The sequence below is a fragment of the Canis lupus genome, chromosome 16 (assembly GCF_003254725.2).
Source record: "Canis lupus dingo isolate Sandy chromosome 16, ASM325472v2, whole genome shotgun sequence".
Classification (NCBI taxonomy): Eukaryota; Metazoa; Chordata; class Mammalia; order Carnivora; family Canidae; genus Canis; species Canis lupus.
In genome coordinates this window covers 16,221,435-16,241,978 of record NC_064258.1, presented here as the reverse complement: position 1 = coordinate 16,241,978, position 20,544 = coordinate 16,221,435, and the positions used below count along the sequence as shown (strand labels likewise).

Below are 20,544 nucleotides of genomic sequence, written 5' to 3'. Positions count from 1 at the left end.
TCTCCGCCCTAGCCGCCGCGACTAGAAAACAACACTTCCCAGGAGCCTGCGCGGCGGCGCGCCGATAGCCGCGCGATGCCGTGATTGGCTGGTGAGCCGGCCGCACGCGGAGGAGCCCAAGGAGCAGCTCTGTTGCGACAGAGGCCGAGCGGCGAGGCCCAGTGAGTTGGGGGAAGGGGCGCCGGGGGGAGGGTGCTGGCCGGTGAAGGGGGTGGGGGAGGGAAGAAGAGAAGAGGGAGGAGGGACGGAGTCGGGATGGAGGAGGCTGCGGAGAAGAAAGGGCCGAGGGAGAGACGCTGACGGGCGGGGGCTGGGGGAAGTCCCGAGGGTAGCGAGTGAGGAGACCCCGAGGGGACTCACCGAGGGGGAAGACGAGTGCGTCCCGGGAAGAAGCTGGGCCCGAGGGCTAGGTGGTGTGGAGGGGGACCACGGAGCGGAGGACTGAGGCGGACGGGAGGAGGAAGCCCGGGAAAGTGAGGCGGCCGGCTGGAGCGCCGAGCGCCAAGTTGTGGGGAAACCGGAGACGGGGACCTCTGCCGAGGGGGCAGAACCTGGTCCCTAACTGGAGGCCCTGAAAGGAGGAGCGTTTCCAGAGTGAGGCAGTCCGTGGGGATTGGTGGACAAAGCCCGAGGGAAGAGATGTTGAGATTAGAAGAGCGGCCGAGGACCAGAATTGGCTTGAGAGACCCTGACAAAATTTGGAGCGGCTAGGCATGGGTGGAGCTGGGTATCCGAAGCTTGGTAGGGAAATTCCTGAGCGGGATGGAGCAGGGCCCAGGCGTTCTACCGCAAGTTCAGGATTTGGGGTGTTTGCCTTTCCTCAGACTCCCTGTAAGAACACTTTCGTACCCCTGTGGTTCATCACCATGCCCTCTGACCTGGCCAAGAAGAAGGCAGCCAAAAAGAAGGAAGCTGCCAAAGCACGACAGCGGCCCAGAAAGGGACACGAAGAAAACGGAGATACTGTCACAGAACCACAGGTGGCAGAGGAGAAAAGTGAGGCCAATGGCCGAGAGACCACAGGTGAATTGAGGGAGATGAGGGTTCCTGGGATGGTTGCTACCACTTAACAGATGCCCAAACTGGAGTCAGAATCCTGATGCTGGGGGGCGGAGGGGGAGGGAATTGGAAAATACATATCTGATGCCACGGAACTTTCCATGATGAACCAAACTGATAGAGTTGGAGCTTGTGCTGTCTTGTTATTGATCAGGGAAACTGAACACAAGGTTCTCACAGACCCAGTGGGAGACAAACGTTCAGGTATTGTGCTACCTTGCTGCTGTGTGTGCTAGCCTGAAGAAGAGGTCAGTTCCTTGCCCCTTTGCTCAGTTTCCATTTCTACACATGGCGGTCAGTGTGCCAGGTTCTTTGCCACATCATACCTCCGTCCTTCCAGGGGCTGTGACTCTACGAAAAGAGAAACTTATGAATTGCTTTATGGATTTTTCCTGGGAGAGAGCTGCTCTTCTGTTATTTATATCCTGGGAGGTTACTTATTGAGCACTTCTCAAATGTTCGACACCATGCTACATAAGTGATGCACTTTGAACAGTCTGATAACGTACAGCCAACCTAGGGAAACATGACAGTGTGTGATACTGAATTTCCCAGGCCTTTGGCAGTCTATTCCTAGCCTTCTTTCCTGCCCCTCCGAAAGCTCCCCAAACAGACCTAGTCCATCCAGACTATTATTGTCCCTTGACTAGTCGTGATATATTTATCCTTTTACACTCAGGTTCTAATACCACAATTTTTGTGCTGGCTATGTTTGACATTTCTCCCAGGGCCAGCTCAGGATAGCAGAACCTTTCCCATCAGACCTGACCTTTAAAATAGTAGCATTCATGATACCTCTGTGCCGTCATATTGTGTTACTTTTTATGTTGTGTGTTCTGTTCCTTCATCTAAATTGTTTATTCTTTGAGTGCAGGGACCATGTATCTTGGGTAATACTTTTTTGTAGGACTAAACTTGCAGATGGAGATACTCAGTAAATGTTTGAAGAGAAGAGCAAAATTACTAATGCAAGTCATAACAGATAGGAATTCAGAAAAGGGGGAATTAAAAGTGATTGAGAGGAGAGAGTTAAATGGTAGGAATTGTATCCAAAATAGGAATTATGAAAGAAGCGACGCCTGGGTGGCTCTGGTTAAGCATCTGCTTTGGCTCAGGGCGTGATCCTGGATTCCCAGGTTCAAGTCCCACATTGGGCTCCTTGCGTGGAACCTGGTTCTCCCTCTGCATGTGTCTCTGCCTCTTTCTGTGTCTCTCATGAATAAGTAATAAAAAATATATATATTTTAAAAAGAATTATGGGAGAAAGCTGGTGCAGTAAGGTCAGGCCATGGGGAAGTTTTGTTCCTGGCTAGAGTAGTAGAGGATTGTCAAGTTGAGAATGATGGGAGTGAATGAGGTGGCTGAGTTGTGATCTCTAAAACAGAGAAGCAGGGTTCCCTCTAGGCTCTCAGGAACTGTGATGAAGCAATATCCATTATCAGCTCTGCAGGTATGTCATCAGCTCTTTCTGGCTGAATTGGAAAGGTAGCAAAATGAATCCTATCTGAGATTATTGTCCACTGTTCCCATTACAAATTTCTTGTTCACTTTTGTTTCTAGGAAAGTAGGATTTCCAGGGCACTGACTGGTATCCCCATCTCAGTAATAGGAGAACATTGGTTTTCACCTTGCTTCCTCAGGGAGCTGCTGTTCTGAAACATGACATCTGTTTTCTTTCCAAGCCTCTTAAAACATTTCTTCATGCCAGGGACCTGTGTCATTTCTGCTCTGTCTCTCAAGACTGGGTCCTCTCTCCTTTCTGAGTTTGAGATCACTTGGTGCTGCAGGTCACCATTCTCCAACCTTTGCTGATTGCCATTGTCTCATAGTCCTTAAGTAGTAAGTTATGGAAAGATCGAAATAAATATCAAAGAAAGGGACCTCTGGAAAAAAAGAAAAAAGAAAGGGACCTCTGACAGCTTACCCTTCTTTAGAATGTGACTTCAGGACAGACACAAGTTCATCCTGTCTTCTTGAGGAGTGAGTAGAAAGAAACTTGTGAAGTCTGTTCTCTCTGATGTTTATTCCAGAATCCCTTTTCCATTTTTTCAGTGCTGTTCGCTTGTCTTTAAGTGACAGATGTTTCCTAGGATGCTGTAGGCAGAAAATGAGGTCTGTATTAAGTCTCTTATTTTTTTAAAAAGGTTTTATTTATTTATTCATGAGAGACACACACAGAGAGAGAGAGAGAGAGGCAGAGACACTGGCAGAGGGAGAAGCAGGCTCCATGCAGGAAGCCCGACGTGGGACTTGATCCCGGGTCCCCAGGATCACGACCTGGGCTGAAGGTGGCGCTAAACCACTGAGCCACCCAGGCTGCCCAAGTCTATTACTTTTGAAGGTTGGGAGGTGACTTGGGTCCTAGATGCTGTAAATTAGAAGAGGTCAGGAGAAGAGGGTATATAGCTTTCTCATAATTTTGATCTTCCTCTTGCCTGAGCAAATGGAGATCTAGACCAGGGATCGGCAAACTTTTTCTATAAAGATCCAGATAGTGTTTATAGCTTTGTGAGCCATATGGTCTCTGTGCAGCTGTTCAGCTCTGCCATTGTAGTGGAAAGCAGTCACAGGTACTATGCAAATGATGAGTGTGGCTGTGTTCCAGTAAAACTTTATAAAAACAGGCAGTTGGCCTAATCTGGCCAGCTTTGTTTTAAGCCACACACCCCTCCCCCAAGCTAAGAATGATTTTCTACTTTTTTTTTTAAGTGGTTACTTTTAAAAGTCTTGATTTTGCCACTTGGCCCGTAAACCCTGAAATATTTAGCATCTGACCCTTTAAGAAAAATTTTACCAATTCCTGATCTAGATCATGAACTCTTCTACTCCCATCTTCTCAGCATCTAGAATAGGGGTTAATATGAAGCGGAGATGTGGGAAGCCTGATAACCACATAGAAAAGAGACTGGAAGTTCCTTTATTCAGTGAAAACAAAAACTTTGATCTCCAGTCAAAAAAATACTCATCAAGCACTTATTTATAACACAGTGTACTGGGAACTGAGGTGGACACGGAGTGCCTGCCATCTGTCTAGAGGAGCAGTCCCTGCCCTAAATGTTGGCTCCTTGAAGGTAGAGCAGGGTTAGCACCATGGTGGGTAATGGCATGAGCACTAGTAATCGCCTGACAAGATGCGGTATTCAGAGAGTGACCAAATCTAACCACCACACACCCTGTCTTGGAATTGCTGCCCCCAAGGAGAGAGCTCTCTCCACCCCTTACTCCAACTTTCTTCCTCCTGAGGACAAACACATAGTCTTTTCTCATTTCAGGGATTCTGTACAATTGCTAAGGGAACATAGGTGAGAATAACAGGCTAATAAATCAGCAAATTCTTGTAGTAGTGAAACCTGATGCATAGTTCCTGACTCCTTCCCAAAAAAAGGTAAATAGATCACCTTATTCTCTTTTGGAAGAAGCTTACCAGGACTCCCTCTTCCCCCATTTCTGTCCCACTTTGTAGGTACTTTCCTTTATGGAAAGGTAGTATAGTGACATTGTTAAGATTACCTGGTTCAGATTCTGGCTCTGTCACTAGCCTTTTTTAGCTTGCCTGTGTTATTTAACCTCTTCACTTATAAAGCAGGAATTATATGTATCTTATGTGTGTTGTAAGGATTAGTTAGATGGAGAATGATGATGTAGCATGGTCTCAGGTACAGAGTAAACTCAATATTGATTAGCTATTAATAGTACAGTTCTTCTCAGGCTAAAGATTTATTCATGCCTGAAAAACCACAAAGGCACAACAGCCCATGGTCAGTTTGTATCTCTGTAACCCTCCAGGTTTGGGAACATCTGGTTTTCCCAGCCTTGGCTCTGCCTGTGTTGATAACTTTGTACATTTTCTCACACTGGTCTCTTCTGTGCTGTTAAGAAGCATATCTGGAATATGGAATTCTACTAGGTCATGGAATAAGAGAATTGGACTTCTCTAGTATCTTCATTTCTTTTGGGTTTTAGGACTAATTCTTTAACACATACATATGAAGGAAAATTGGGAGTTCTAGCCATTCCCCTCATGCATTTGTCATTTAAGAACAAGAGAAGTTAGAATTAAAAGAACAAGTTGTGAAGTAAGACGCAGTCCATGAAAGGAGGGTATTAGGACAGATCTATATACAATGTACACACTCTAAAGCTTGTGAAACATCGGAGTCAGCTCCACTTGATCCTGAACCCAGGTCCTACAGGGCATGCCTTTTTCAGCATTTGGGTCTTTGTATGATAACATTTAGTTACCTAAGTAAGGAGCAAAAGCCACAGATGCCCAAACAGGGACTCGAACAGTGGACCCTCAGTTTAAAAGTCTGATTCTCTACTAACTGAGCTGTGTGAATGCTCTTGTAGTGCATGGGTTTTAGTGCAAAGGCAGGGTTGGTCTTATCTTCTTCCCAAACTTCTTTTCTGTCTCCAGAATTGGATTTGCTGACCAAGGAACTAGAGGACTTTGAGATGAAGAAAGCTGCTGCTCGAGCTGTCACTGGTGTTCTTGCCTCTCACCCCAACAGTACTGATGCCCACATTATCAACCTCTCCCTCACCTTTCATGGTCAAGAGCTGCTCAGCGACACCAAACTGGAATTAAACTCAGGCCGTCGTTATGGCCTCATTGGCTTAAATGGAATTGGTGAGGCCCTTGGAAGGCGAGGTGGGAGGTATCTCTCCTTGGCTCGTCTGTCTCTCAGCAAGTATTTACTTAGCACCAGCTATGTGCAAAGCAAGGAGTTTACAATATGGGTGGGAGACCACATATGTCCAGGGAAAAGGAGCTAGCAGTACAGAGCAGTATGTGGTAAGTACCACATGAGTAGTTTCAGACAGTAGGTGCTGGAGAAGTGGGTGGGAAGGGCAGGAGTGGTGGTGTGTGAGGCCACTGTAAGAACTGACTTCACCGAGGAGGGGTGGGACAAGAACTGATGGAAAGTTGGAAAGGTAGCCCAAGAAAGCAGGGGGTGGGGGTAAGTAATAGTAGGATTTGAACAAATGAAGGAAGGAAGGTACTCAAAGTGGTGAGGTCATGGTTTGGCTGGAGTTGAGGAACTGATACAGGGGAATGACAGACAGAACTGTACTGAGTATCCTCTTCCCATTCTTTACCTGCCCTTCTCAGGAAAGTCCATGCTGCTCTCTGCTATTGGGAAACGGGAAGTGCCCATCCCTGAGCACATTGACATATACCATCTGACTCGGGAGATGCCCCCTAGTGAGAAGACACCCTTGCAGTGTGTGATGGAAGTCGACACAGAGCGAGCCATGCTGGAGAGGGAAGCTGAGCGGCTGGCTCACGAGGATGGTAGGGTTCCAGACCTAGGGGTGGGTGTGGGCTTCCTCCCAGAAAGGCCTAGGGAGCCTCATGAGCCATTCACTGCCCGTAGCTGAGTGTGAGAAGCTCATGGAGCTCTACGAGCGACTGGAGGAGCTGGATGCTGACAAGGCGGAAATGAGGGCTTCCCGGATCTTGCATGGACTGGGTTTCACGCCTGCCATGCAGCGCAAGAAGCTGAAAGACTTCAGTGGGGGCTGGAGAATGAGGGTTGCCCTCGCCAGGTGAGTTCTTCCTCCTTCACCCTCTGTAGCTCCCCGTTTCCCTCAGGGTTGAATGCTTACTCCAGTGGAACTATTTAGAACAGAGGTCAGTGATCAGTAAGTGCCAGACAAGACATGACAAAAATACGAAGTGAAGGGGGGGTGGAATGCTTGGGTCAAGGAGTGAGCTTCCTGACCAAAGTGATCATTGTTGGATTTCTGTTTGAGAATCCTAGGATCAGCCCGAGGTAAGATGTTAAAGTAGGTCCATTTATTTCTTCCCGACTCCCATCCTATCTTTTTTTGTGATTTAGTCCTAATCCTTGCTATGTAAAGATAAAATATTAGGCAGCTATTAAGAAATGTGTCCTTTACCCTCTTGTGACCTGGACCCAAAGCAAGTTTATATAGACCATCATTCCCTCAACAGTCCCCCCAGAAAGTCCCCAGTTAAATAGGTGGCTTCTTCACCCCACTATTCTAAGTGAACTGGTGAGGTTTGATAACCTTTAGCAAGACTACCTATATATGCCCTAGACCATGAAAGCAGTGATTCCAAGTGCTAGTAAGGATTAGCTACCTCTGGTTCACCTAGGGAGCTTTTAGAATTAGATTTCCTAGCTGCTTCTTTATATCTGTGCAGTTGGAATACTGGAATTTGGTGCCTAGAAATCTTATTTCTAAAAAGCTCTGCAGTGTGGTAATTTGCAGGTATGGGAATCAGAATCAGTGCTATCCCCTTGTTTCTGCTGACTGGGATTCCACCTAAGAAGAGAACATTTTTTGGTCTCCTTGCTGGCAACCCCATCAGATAGATTTAACTTGAATACTTTTTGCTTTAGCAATTTATTTCCTCTGTCCTTTTGTCTTCCTGATGGTGACCAACTTCAGCGTAAGACTTGGAAGACTTGTAAGGACTTTTATAACCTTATCATCTAACTGTACCATCCCTGTGCTTTTCAGCCCTGTTTTCTGCCCTTTCATCTCAGCTCTTCAGCTCTGGTTTGTCTCCTTGTTCTTCCCTTTCCTCTCCGGTATAGACCTAGAATTGATTTCAGGACTCAAGCCAGGCCTGACCAGGGTTGCAGGTAGCAGGCAAGGCAGTCCTTCCTGTGTAGCACCCAGCAGACTGAGGGGCTCTGTCTCCTTCCCTATCTTTCAGAGCCCTCTTCATTCGGCCCTTCATGCTGCTCCTGGACGAGCCCACCAACCACCTGGACCTCGATGCTTGTGTGTGGTTGGAAGAAGAATTAAAGACGTAAGGGGGTGGGGATGGGAGTTGGGAGTGGGCAGGTCCCCGAAGGGGGAGTTGAGCAGAGTCTAAAGGAAATGGATGCCTGGAAACCGCAGTAATAGGAGAGCAGTGAGAAAAGGAATTGATACAAGGCCAGCTGAAGGCCAGATTGAAAAAGTGGTAAGCACCTTTAGGGCAGGCCATTTTGTTTGATTGGTTATTTTTAGCCTGACATGTGTGAGTTGTTTTTTTTTAATTTTCGTGGTTCTTCCCATTTAAAATACAACACCTTCATACTTCACACTTGTTTTTAGATAGTATCTTTCTCTTAACCGTATTTATATACATCATGTAAAGAGGGAACTCCCGCTTAAGGTCATGATGCAGTAACATATGGCTAAAGAGCTGAATAACCTGGAATATTGAACCAACTCTGAGAGCAGGCTTTTAGTGGTCTCTGCAATCACTTGGTACCATCTTTGAAAAAGCAGAGTATGGTAATGTTCATCACACCTGTTCGGTTCTTCCCACCCACGGTTTTAGAGACATTCATGGATATGTTTGTGTACATAAGCTTATTTTTACCATCACTGTTAAATCTCCATTCTGCTGAAAATTAAAACAGAAGAAACTCAGACTGAAAAAGCATCAAAGTGTCATTACAGATGGATTGTGCCCTAGTGGGCACAATCCTGGGTGGTTGCTGGGAGCTGGGAATTGCCATTAAATTTAAAGGGTATTCAGGTGTAAGGATGGGAAAAGATGAAGGTTTTCTGGGTCTCTCAGTTCTGTTGTGGACCATCACGGTTTTGAGCACCTCCCTGACTCTTCTCCGGCTTTACAGTTTTAAGCGTATCCTGGTCCTCGTCTCCCATTCCCAGGACTTTCTGAATGGTGTCTGTACCAACATCATTCATATGCACAACAAGAAACTGAAGTATTACACGGTGAGTAGGCCCCAGCTTCTCCACAGCAACCTCTCTACTTATCAGCTCCTTGAAGCTCTCCTTTAAAAAAAACAAAACAAAACAGACTTAGGAGCCGTTTTCTACCTATTGCTATAAAAAGATGTGGACAAGGAGTCCTGCAGCGTGTTCTATTTTAGTCTCAAAGTGGTTGCTCTCAGGTTGTAGGCCATTGATTGGCAGCCTGTGTACATGATGTGTGTTTGCCTTATGGTAAAGAGGTTGACTTTGCATGGTGCCCAGGCAGGCCCTACTGCTCCCTGCCTTCTTGAATAACTACTTGACTCTGCTTCACGACATCACATTTACACCTCCTTCCATGGAGAATAGGAGTTAGGATTTCAATAGCTCACTTTTCAGCCTTTTCATTTTCTATATTTCAAGGAAAGAAAGAAAATAGAAGTCCTTTTCATCTATACATACACTCACTATGGGAGTATTAATAATTTCTTACGTAGTCTTCCAGAGATTTCATGTATACTTGCAAAGTTTTGTAGGAAATTTCATGTATACATATCACAGCTGTAATGTTAATAATTGTTCTCTTCTGTAGATTGCTTTTACATTTTAGTATGTCTTGTAGTGCTATCCATATAAGTATGTATAGAGCAACCTCATTCTTTGCTATAATTGCCTAATATTTCATTATGTAGCTACCTAGTAACTTATTTGTCAGGCCCCTTTTGATGAATATTTATGTCAAGTCCAATTTTTTTCAGTTATAAACCATGGCAGTCCAATTGTGCAGTGCTTGCTGGTCCTAAATCTGATTGGTCTACTGTCTTCCCTTCTGGGTGCAGTTTCTATAGCCTTTATGGGGCTTCAGCCTCTAAGTGGGGTGAGGAGTGCTCTTGGAAGGCTGTGAGCCTCATGATACCCGTATGGCAGTTGTGGTCAGGGCTACTGCTAGTGCTGTGGGTGTCTTTATGGCTAACCTGAGAATTTGATCTGGAGTCCTGCTCTAAGCTAAGAGTGAGGAGCATTCGATTTGAAAGATCTCAGATTCTGGGTTAGGGTATACTTCGTTAATGTACTTCCTCTTTCCCTACTGCACAATCTTATACCCAGGGTCAAGTCAGATGCCATCCCACATCCCCCTAAACCCTGAGAACCAGGACTGAGGTTAAAGCTGCCTGCCTTGCCTGGCACATTTCTCTGCAGGGTAATTATGACCAATATGTGAAGACACGGCTGGAGCTGGAGGAGAACCAGATGAAGAGGTTTCACTGGGAGCAAGATCAGATTGCACACATGAAGGTAGAGCTGAGCGCACATTCTCCAGGAGAGTTGGATAAGGGTATTTGGGAAATTTAGGGGTGCTGGAAGTCAGGAAGAAGTTGTCATCAGTATTTACCCCACATTTAAGATGAGTCATTTTGCACCTGCTCATACTCCATGCCCCCTTTCTGGTCTCTTTCAGAATTACATTGCTAGATTTGGTCATGGCAGTGCCAAGTTGGCCCGGCAAGCCCAGAGCAAGGAGAAAACACTACAGAAAATGATGGCATCTGGACTGACAGAGAGGGTCGTGAGTGACAAGGTGGGTTCTCCTTGGGTAAAGTTAGTGCCCTAAGGTGAGGTGGATAAGACGCAACATAACTTAATAAATGCCCTCTTCTCTTCCTAGACACTGTCATTTTATTTCCCACCATGTGGCAAGATTCCTCCACCTGTCATTATGGTGCAAAATGTGAGCTTCAAGTATACAAAAGATGGGGTGAGTACTACTGTGTGGTTGGGAGGCTGGGGTGCATTTTACAAGATAAGCTGGGAGAGTCAGGAATTCTCTGTGAACCCATCCACTAACGCACGCGATACACAGGATATTTCAGGCGTAGTAGCTTAGGTGCCTTGTCCAGGGTCTCACAGTGGCCCCTTTTCAAGTACTAGGAAAGAAAACTCCTCAGCTGAGTTGGTGGGTGGAGCAGTGATTTGGGATTGGCTATGAGAGCTACCTCCCTCCTCCGCACTCCCACCTCTGGTGGTGACTGGGAACATGGTGGGGTTGGTACACCAGCCAGATAGATTAATGGATAACCTAGCCTCGTATCATCTCTCTCTCACACCCACCTCAGCCTTGCATCTACAATAATCTAGAATTTGGTATCGATCTTGATACACGAGTGGCTCTGGTGGGGCCCAATGGAGCAGGGAAGTCAACTCTTCTGAAGCTGCTAACTGGAGAGGTACAGTGTTAAGTTGGGCTGTGGGATTTCTAAGAGTAGGTGCTTACTGTGGGGAAGAGGGAGGGTGTGCAGGGACCACTACACTTGGAGGGTCTGAGCACCCTGGTGGTGAGCGAGCTGGCTTCAGGGATGGGGGATGTCACTGGCAATGCTGAAGTTTAGAGCTGTTTTCTTGGAGGGAGGGATGGGAGGATTTGTGAAAGAGTGAGTGAGAGAAAACATGCATGTGCCTTGACATTTTTTCTTGTTTTCAGTTAGAGCAGTTAGAGGAACATCTGCATTTAGAGATAGGTTTTTGTTTGAAAAAACCTATGTTGTATATATGTCCAAGGTGCGTTCGATAGCAGACATTTAATTACTAAGTAGATGGTGTTGTATGCATCTTGGCTTTCCCTTGAGAACATATGTTTCAGTATAGCTTGCTAAATATTTTTAGAGTGGCCAGAGGTGATGATACAGGCTGTGAAGTGATGATACAGATTCTGTTTAGGAAGTTATACATCTTATTCAGTGAACATATGTTTATTTTCCTACTCTGCCTATGTCTGCTTTTGACTGTTTCCCTTACTATGTGCTTATCTTTCCACCTAATTTTTTTTCCTTTCTAGCTACTACCTACTGATGGGATGATCCGAAAACACTCTCATGTCAAGATAGGGCGTTACCATCAGGTAAAGTCCTTGGGGTATGGGATGGTGCCCAGGATGTGGGAAGGGGGCTGCATGTGACCAAGTCCGCTTTTGCTGACTTGAACAGGTACCTGGGTAGAGGTAGAGTTACTCAACAGTTAACCCAGGAGGGTTCCTTTTGAAGTGGGACACTAGTCACATCTGAGTGGATTCTTTTTTTCTTGTAGCATTTACAAGAGCAGCTGGATTTAGACCTCTCACCTTTGGAGTACATGATGAAGTGCTATCCAGAGATCAAGGAGAAGGAAGAAATGAGGAAGATCATTGGAAGATACGGTCTCACTGGGAAACAGCAGGTCAGTAGGAGGGAATGTGGGGACAACCCCAGATAACTGGGAGATTGTGGCTAAGTGGTCAGGGAACACTGTCCTAGTGACCCGGGTTTGGGAACTATCCCAAAATCTCCCCCCACCCCTTTATTTTTTAAAGTAGGCTCCACAGCCAACATGGGGCTTGAACTCATGACCCTGAGTTCAAGAGTTGTGTGCTCTACTAAAAAAGTGTCTTCCTTTGATTCTAGTATCCAAGAGAACCCACCAGCTTTCCTTTGCCCTAGTTACAGGTATTGGAGTATTGGAGTCTGTTTATGAGGGAGCGGCAGGGATAGCATGCCAGTCTCTGGCATGCTGTTGCCCAGATTAGTGAGATGAGCCATAGTGCTTGAGGGTGAGGGAAATTGAAACTTAGAAAACGAGTTCCTGGAATTAAATTTGGATTGAGGATCCACCGGATTGCTCCACTTAGTTATGATTTAAGTGCCGAGAGGGAGCAAGAGGTCTGGCCTAAGTGATGGCAAGTGCTTCGGGCTCCCGCATTTGTCCCTTACAGGCCTGAGAGGCTGGTAGCTGTGTCACCATCTCACTCTGACCGGTGGAATGGTGATAGCTGTAATGGAGAAGCTGTGGGGAGGGGCGAGTCACGCGGTGTGGCTGGAGTAACACCGGTTCTGTAATGTCACGGCCCCGCTCAGGTGAGCCCAATTCGGAACCTGTCCGATGGGCAGAAGTGCCGAGTGTGTCTGGCCTGGCTGGCCTGGCAGAATCCGCACATGCTCTTCCTGGATGAGCCCACTAACCACCTGGATATCGAGACCATCGATGCCCTGGCCGATGCCATCAATGAGTTTGAGGGGGGTATGATGCTGGTCAGCCACGACTTCAGACTCATTCAGCAGGTGAGGCCCCTGGCCGAAGCGGGAGTCAGAACAGAGGGCATCGGAGAATGTGGGCTGGAATGCAGCGCAGTGGGGGCACTTAAAGCGTATCGGATGTGGGAGGAGGTCTCAGGGCATAAGCAGCGTCATGAGGACCAGATTTTGTGGCTGAGAAACTTAGAAACCCCTATTGGAAATACTTCCTTTTTTTTTTCAGTGGTTACTTGGGGATGTTAGCCTGCTTGGCATTCGGCATCGTTAGCCAAAGTTGGTGAGGGAGTTGGGTCGAGAACAGGGTGCTTTTACCACTGCCCCAAGATTCTTCACAGAAATAGCAGTATACTAAGGAGGATTTGGATTGGAGGGCTACCACCAGTCATTGCTGGAAAAGCTTCATTTCTCTGAAGCTTTGGGAAAGAGGAGGTGGAGAAAAAGCTGAAGGTGAAGCCTCTCAACAGATCTGGCCCTGCTGGGGAGCTGGAGATGAAACACAGCAGGTCCTGGCTTGGAAGTGTCTAGACCTGCTGCTTACAGTACCCTTGGGTTAGGCATCCCAAAGAACCTAGAGACGGTGAAACTGTGAGCTGGATATGGGGCTGAGCGGTGGAGGTTTCTTCCTGGATTCGCCTGGCAGTGGTCTTCTGAGCAGGGACAGGGAGAGTGCTGCAGGATTATTAAGCCTAAGATTTGCTTTCTAGGTTGCACAGGAAATCTGGGTCTGTGAGAAGCAGACAATCACCAAGTGGCCTGGAGACATCCTGGCCTACAAGGAGCACCTCAAGTCCAAGCTGGTGGGCGAAGAGCCCCAGCTCACCAGGAGGACCCACAATGTGTGAGCCCCTGCCCGGGCTGGGCTGGGCCTCTGGGGCCACACTCCTGCATTGCTGCAATACCGCTCCCCAGCCCCCTCCCTGCCCCCACCTGCCTTAGCTGCACTCTGTGATCTTATCTACAGCTGGACAGTACCTGTCCGTCTCTTGTCCTTCCAGTTACTTTTGTCCATGTCTGGACTCGGCTGGCTGTTCTGCCAGCACCTTGCTGGTTACTGACCTGATAGTGATGCAGCCAGAGGCACCTGAGGGTTAGCCCAAGGGCCCACATCCTGGGTTGGCCTGTGAAAGAGCTTAGGGTCCTCGTCTGGGTTTTGGTGATGTTGGAGGAATACTCCCCAGCCCACCACCCCCATTCCTTTCTGCTTCTGGTTTGGAGCTCTGGACCAGGGCTTTAGTCCTGGTCGGTTTTTAAATAATTATTTAACAGTGTAACTTTTAGACCTGCGTGACATCTACAAAGTGTCCAATAAAGAAAGAAGAAGCCATGGTCCCTACCTTCCTTTTCTGGTCGCTGGGCCCTTCACTCCCCTCCTCCCTGCTGTGCCAACACACTTGCCCTCAGCAAGAGTTTGGGTGGAAGTTGGTAGGATGGATGCAGACTGTAGACTAGTCTTGAGCTGGAATAGCTCTCCTTCCTTTTGATTTGATTTGGAATTATGCCCTGTCTTAGGCTATTGCCTCACCACACAGATCAGAATCACCTGGGAGACTCATTAGATCACCAATCACTGGGTCTTGCCTTCAGGGTTTCTGGTTCAGTAGGTCAGGGGTGAGACCAGGAATCAAAAAATTTCTAACAAGTTTTCAGATGCTGCTGATGCTGCTTGTCTGGGGGCTGAGGTTTGAGAACCACTCTTGTGGGACATGTTTTCAGAGTGGTGTGAAGCTCCCCTGCTGCAACCTTCACCACAACTCTTGGAGAGGGTAGTGCTTGTTAAGATCCAGATTCCCAGGCCAGGACCTATTGGTTCCACTTGGTGGGGTGGGAGAGACACAGAAATGGCCAGGAGTCTGCATTTTCACACTGAGGTTTGTGAATCACTGTTGTCGGGTGGGTACAGGGAGTTTTGTTGTCTGTCCACAGCCTTAATTTTTGTTAGCATAATCTAATTTACTTCCCAGCCAGGGCTCTGCATGGTCCATCTGAACTTGACTATAGCTTGCGACCTTTGTCCACCAGGCACACCAATGGCCATCCGTACTGACGTGGATTCATCACACCACCTCAGCAGCCGTCCCTGTGGGGAAACATACACAGCCATGATTTTTTAGTGCTCGTTACAGTACATTTAAGACTGTGTAAAACAAAAAAACAGTCCCAGATGGTGCCTAAACCCCCCAGGGGCTCACGATCTAAGGGAAAGCCAACAATGATGAGAGAACACGACGGGGCATAAATCAGATGCTCAATTGTGACTTGTTAGGATACACAGAAGGAGTCAAAGGGGGGGAAGTTTCCAGAAAGGCCGGATAGGTGCACTAACTTGAAAGATGAACAGGACCTCAGATGACGCTGAAGTCCAGGAGCTTCCCTGGGTGGACGGAACGGTGAGAGGGAACATGAGGCGAGAAGCTACAGCTGAGGCCTAGGCAGCCAAGGCAGAAGTGGGCTCCATCGGTCTCCTGCCCTGCCCTGCGACCCCAAGGGACCTGGTTTTGTTGCTCTGTGCCTTATGTGCCTAAGTCTCTGCTCTGAGCATCCAGAGACTTAGGTAGCAGGGAGAATGGCCTAGAGAATGAGCTGCAGGGGTGATGGGAACAGAGATGAGCGCTCCTGCTACTTTAGCCAAGGGAAATCCTGGCTATGTTGGTACCAATTCCCTTTAAAATCCCTCAGGGTCTCCAGGGTAGATTACATGAGGTGCGAAGGCTCCTGAACTGGAGGAATTAAAGTCGGCTGTTCAGCTTGTTGCCCCCTTCCCGAAAAAAGCCAATTTCAAAAACTTTTAAGAATGCTTCAGGAACCACTATATATATGTTTCTACAAAGGCCTAAAATTAGCAGTGTTTTATTTTGGATTACGAATTCCCTCCTAGTCCTCCTAAACCTGAGCACATGAGACACAGCCAGATGTCAGGAAGTGGGTGAAAAGCTGAGGTTACTGAGGTGTTGGTTGCTCAGGCTTGCGGTTTCCCCCCCTTCTCCTGCCCCCCGCTGGCAGGTGATGCTTATCTTCACTTCAGCCCACCTCTTCTTGATTGGGAAAACCCTCTTCTCCCACCGTGCCCCCCGCCCATACTTCTCATGTTGCTCTAGGTTTCCTTAATCACAGCACTTAAGAACCTGAAATACCATTCACACATAGGTGCAAAGTGAGAACTACTCTGTCGAACAGCTGCCTCTTCCTTCCAGCGAACTCGCACGGGGAGCCCACGTCACCGACTCTTCTGGAGAGCATCCAGTGTCTCTGCACAGGCTCCCCCAGGCTGCCCACACCCCTCCCAACCCGTGGATTCCTGCTGCCTACGTCTGGTCTAGGCCCCCGGTCTGCTCCACTTCTGCCTTCCGTCCAAGCCTTGCTCTACTCCACTCTGCTTTTCACACGAATTCTCCCAGGTTAAACTGTACGCCTCCTACAAGACCAGTGTCAAGTCACTACTCCTTCCGTGAAGCCCTCTCTGGCTACTATAGCCCTCACCAGTGTTTCTTTTCTGAACTCTCTGCCCCTATGCCCCCCTCCGCTCTGCTCTTTCACATGAGCCAGTCTGGCCTCTTTAGCTATATTGTAGGGCTCTGTGGGTGGGGCGTAGGGTGCCTTGTGTTCCTCCTGAAGCTCCCCTGCATTTCAAGTCATGCTGAGCACAGTGGGTGCAGAGTGACCTCGTGGTGTGGTTTGGTGGAATGTGAACTTTCCCGAGTGTGTAATACGCTGGGTGATGATCACATTGGGGAGAGGTCTGGGGAGGGCTTCTCATTCAGAGACAGGAAAGCACTCAGGGGAGAGGTGGAAGCCATTAATCTCTTGGAAGATGAACCCAGAGCATGTTCTGGATAGGGATGGGCCAAGCTCCTCCCTCCTCTCCCACCCCCTCCATCCCAGGTGCTGGCCCCCAGTCCCACCTGGTGGGCAGCTGACTCCATAAAAGTACCCCAAGGAGCAGGAGGCAGCTGTTAGGAGGAGCAGGAGGATGGGCGCTGAGCATGGGCAGCAGCCGCAGTCCGGGGGCCGCAGGGGCCGTGGTTCTGGCGATAAGAAGTCCAAAAAGCGTAGCCGGCGCAAGGAAACCTACTCGATGTATATCTACAAGGTGCTAAAGCAGGTGAGAGTGGGGAGGTAACGTGTGTGCACATGTATGCGTGTGTGTGTGTGTGTCTGTAGTGTACTGGCCAAAGAGCCTTGAAAAGGCACTGGACAGAAAGTCATACTCTATATGCTCCTGGCCTTGTGGTGAGTGGACTCTTGAGGTGGTTGCACTTGATCTCAGAGGTCCCTACTACCTCTCACAGATGTTGTGCACCTGTGAAGTGCAGGAGGCATTTAAAGCCCGCCACCATGGTCCAGAAGCTTACAGGGCTTTGAACAGACCAAATGATTATGTAGAACATTAGGTGGGCTGTAATTAAAAGGGAAGACCACAAGAAAGTGTGGGGCTGAAGGGCGATTGGATGCCCAACACATTATGGTACAAATGAGAGGTACTGGTTGCTAGCGGCCAGAGCAGGGAGCAATGCACAATGCGCATGAGCTGAAGACAGGGAAGGCCTTCCAGCCACACAGCTACTCAGTCACTGAGGGGCAAGGGGATTGGTCGACTCTACAGATGGACCTACGATGCCTAGAGGCTCCATGCATTGCTGAGTCACATGACCTGGTAGCAGCAGAGGGCAGGGACCCCCCTCCCTCAATCAAGTGGCCCCTCCCATACGTACCGCCTGCTTGTCCCACCTCTTGACCCACAGGTGCTGTGGGTGCTCTCTGCTCATGCAGCCTACCAGAGCACCCACGAGAAGTACCTACTCCCGGCACTTGCACACTGCCAAATATTTTCGGGCATCAGTGGGTACCCAACAACAGTGTGTCAAGGACACAAGGCACTCTGACCTCAAAGCCTCTGCCCCACTCAGCAGAACCAGGGCCAGGGGCCAGCAGAACAGCTATGTTGTGTGGCCTGAGTCTGCCCCTGGCCTGAGCTTTATCTTTTTGTTAGAGTAGATCCTTACACATGAAGCCTGTCTCCGGTCTGAATCCCATCACCAGTGCCAGTGACCTGACAACCTGGGTCTCTAGGAACGCTCTTGTAGGGTCAGGTTGGGGGCAGGACCAGCACTGTTGTAGACTGGCCCAAAGCGAGCAGCAGGGGACAGGCTCCAGTGTCCAGAAGCATGTGGGGGGGTGGGAGGAGCACTGGCAAGCCTTGCAGCTTAGCCTAACCTTGAGGCTCAAAACTTGGAAGGGGAGGGTTGGCCCTGGGTCAGCCTGGCAACAGAATGCTGCTGAGCAAGTTCCCCATGGACTGTGAAACTTAACACCCCAGGACCCCAAGAGAAAAAGATGTGATGACAGCACAAGGGGTGTAGGCTCAGATCCCTTGCTGGCAGTGACAACCAGAGGCTGTAGGGAGAGCCCGAGTTCTCCTTCTGTCTCCACCACTGACTTGATGTGTGTCATTGGCAGTTTCCTCTCCCACTTCACGGGGAAACACTTCATGGGGAAACACTTCACATCTGCCCACTGACATGTTAGGATTGTCACCAGGCCCAGGGGAAAGTGCCTTATTTGAATTCATTCAGTGATTCACTGTACGGCCACAGATCCCAGGTGTTCTGACTCCCAGTCTGGTGCTGAGATTGTGTCACAGGAGTGTGTCCTCTAGACAATAATTTGGTAATAATCTGCCAGGTTAAGTGCATAAACCCTTGGACCCAGTGGCAGTCCCACCTCCGGGAACCTCACCCCTCGGAGTCCCTTTCTAGGAGTAATGCTATCCAAATACACTAGATAAGAAAAGCAAAATCAAAGATCGATGCTTACAAGGAACTTAAAAGCATCACTGTTTACAGTTGGAAACCACTTCTAACCTGGATGTAGTAATAAAAAAACCCAATCCCTATTTCTGTGTCTTGGCCTCTAGAAAGAGGCTGCTGAGGCAGCCTTGCAGCCTCCTGCAGGCCAGAACTTAGAGCTGGGGCTTGCCGCACCGGACAGTGCCACCTCATTAACAGAGTGGTCCCGCTGCTTCTCCAGGTGCACCCGGACATCGGCATCTCTTCCAAGGCCATGAGCATCATGAACTCATTTGTGAACGATGTGTTTGAACGGCTGGCTGGCGAGGCTGCCCGGCTTGCCCAGTACTCGGGCCGGACCACACTGACATCCCGGGAGGTCCAGACAGCGGTGCGTCTGCTGCTGCCCGGAGAGCTGGCCAAGCATGCTGTATCTGAGGGCACCAAGGCCGTCACCAAGTACACCAGCTCCAAGTGACCCAGGGCCTTCCATTAATAAAGAGTGAGCTGCTCCCATGTGCTGTGGTGATTTGAAAAGGGGAGGTGTGATGGGGGGCAAGGGTATCGACACTTTTTAGGGCTACGGGGTAGAATCATACTTATTCATACTTTTTAAATACTGCCTTCTGAGTGTGCCCCACGAGCAACCTGTGACGGTGCTTTGTAATGTGCAAAGTTCTGACTGGTAATGAGCTCTTGTAGGACTTGGGATCAGGATTCAAATCCCCGATCAGCTGTGTGTTAACTCTTTCAGGCCCTAGTTTTGTGATGCCATTCCTGGCAAAATACCATTTTTGTCCTGTGTTGGGCACGGGGGCTACATGGATCTTACCCTACAAGATACAAAATGGAAGGCTTCTCAATAATCTGGGATCTATTGGATGTTTTTATTTTCCTCTAATGTTTTCTCCTTCCTAAGTTCAGAACAATTAGGAATATTTGAGACTCTTCTTTTTCCCAAACTTTTAATATTTTTTTTGATTTTTAAAAAATATTTTATTTACTTCTTCATGAGAAACAGAGAGGCAGAGGGAGAAATGGGCTCCTCGCAGGGAGGCCAATGTGGGACTTGATCCCGGGACTCGGGGACCATGAGCTGAGCTGAAGGTAGACACTCAACTGCTGAGCCACCCAGGCATCCCTTCCCAAACTTTATGTTGAAAAAAATCTCAAACTCACAGGAAAAAATGCAAGAAAGTACAATGACCACTTATATATCCTTCACCTAGATTCACCACTTAACATCTGATCACACTTGCTTTTTCTCTCTCATTTGGCCTCTGCTCTATCCTGTGGATGTATGACTCACAGAGTCTCTCCTAAGCTGTGAGGGGATGGGGTGAAGTGGTTGCATTCAGTGAACAAGCCCAAAGTCCTTTATCTTCCCTTTGCAACTGGACAGATGGAACTTGTCCCCTTCAACTTCATGTACTGAATAGGCTCACTGTGGTGGTGGCTGGCATTTGGATGCAGTCCTGTATGCTACACATGGCTTTTTCTCGTAGGCCAAGCCTAACCTGGAGATACCATGGGAGGACCAATCACTCACATTGTAGTCCCACAGCTAGAAAGGGGAGGGCCCAGTGGATCTGGCCCCTGAGCCTTGGCTCTTCCCCACTCCCACTGTGTTTCATACCTCGCTAAGGTGTGACCCAAGAGACCCAACTCAGATCAGGGGAATTATTTTTTTTAATGTATTTTTTAAAAGATTTTATTTATTTATTCATGAGAGACACAAAAAGAGAGGCAGAGACACAGGCAGGGGGAGAAGCAGGCTCCATGCAGGGAGCCCAATGCGGGACTCGATCCCGGAACTCCAGGATCATGCCCTGGGCTGAAGGCAGGCACCAAACCTCTGAGCCACCCAGGGATCCCAGATCGGGGGAATTAGAATCTACATTTTTGACAAGATCTCTGGTAGTTTGCACACACACGAAAACCACAGAATTCGT

At 48.3% G+C, this 20,544-nt stretch overlaps 2 protein-coding genes across 6 annotated transcripts; both read left to right on the top strand.

Annotated features, from left to right (window-relative positions):
• The first annotated feature begins 21 nt into the window (after window positions 1–21).
• On the top strand, window positions 22–14,133 carry ABCF2 (ATP binding cassette subfamily F member 2). 5 transcript variants are annotated; one of them, XM_025452595.3, is made up of 15 exons: window positions 22–161; window positions 825–1,023; window positions 5,477–5,689; window positions 6,173–6,355; window positions 6,438–6,609; window positions 7,751–7,846; window positions 8,667–8,769; window positions 9,949–10,044; window positions 10,208–10,327; window positions 10,415–10,504; window positions 10,863–10,973; window positions 11,582–11,644; window positions 11,830–11,958; window positions 12,633–12,836; window positions 13,514–14,133. In XM_025452595.3, the coding sequence occupies exons 2-15, from the start codon at window positions 867–869 to the stop codon at window positions 13,649–13,651; spliced, it is 1,875 nt and encodes a 624-aa protein (XP_025308380.1). In that variant the 5' UTR covers window positions 22–161; window positions 825–866; the 3' UTR covers window positions 13,652–14,133. The 5 variants fall into 5 exon arrangements, with proteins under 5 accessions (XP_025308380.1, XP_025308394.1, XP_025308388.1 ...); XM_025452609.3 differs by lacking the exon at window positions 22–161 and adding an exon at window positions 243–375; XM_025452603.3 differs by lacking the exon at window positions 22–161 and adding an exon at window positions 419–741.
• A 140-nt stretch (window positions 14,134–14,273) lies between these two features.
• Window positions 14,274–19,107, top strand: LOC112663576 (histone H2B type 2-K1). Its single transcript, XM_025452655.3, has 3 exons — window positions 14,274–16,204; window positions 16,689–16,908; window positions 18,834–19,107. Exons 2-3 carry the CDS (start codon window positions 16,777–16,779, stop codon window positions 19,068–19,070), a joined length of 369 nt encoding a protein of 122 aa, XP_025308440.1. The 5' UTR covers window positions 14,274–16,204; window positions 16,689–16,776; the 3' UTR covers window positions 19,071–19,107.
• Window positions 19,108–20,544: the final 1,437 nt, after the last annotated feature.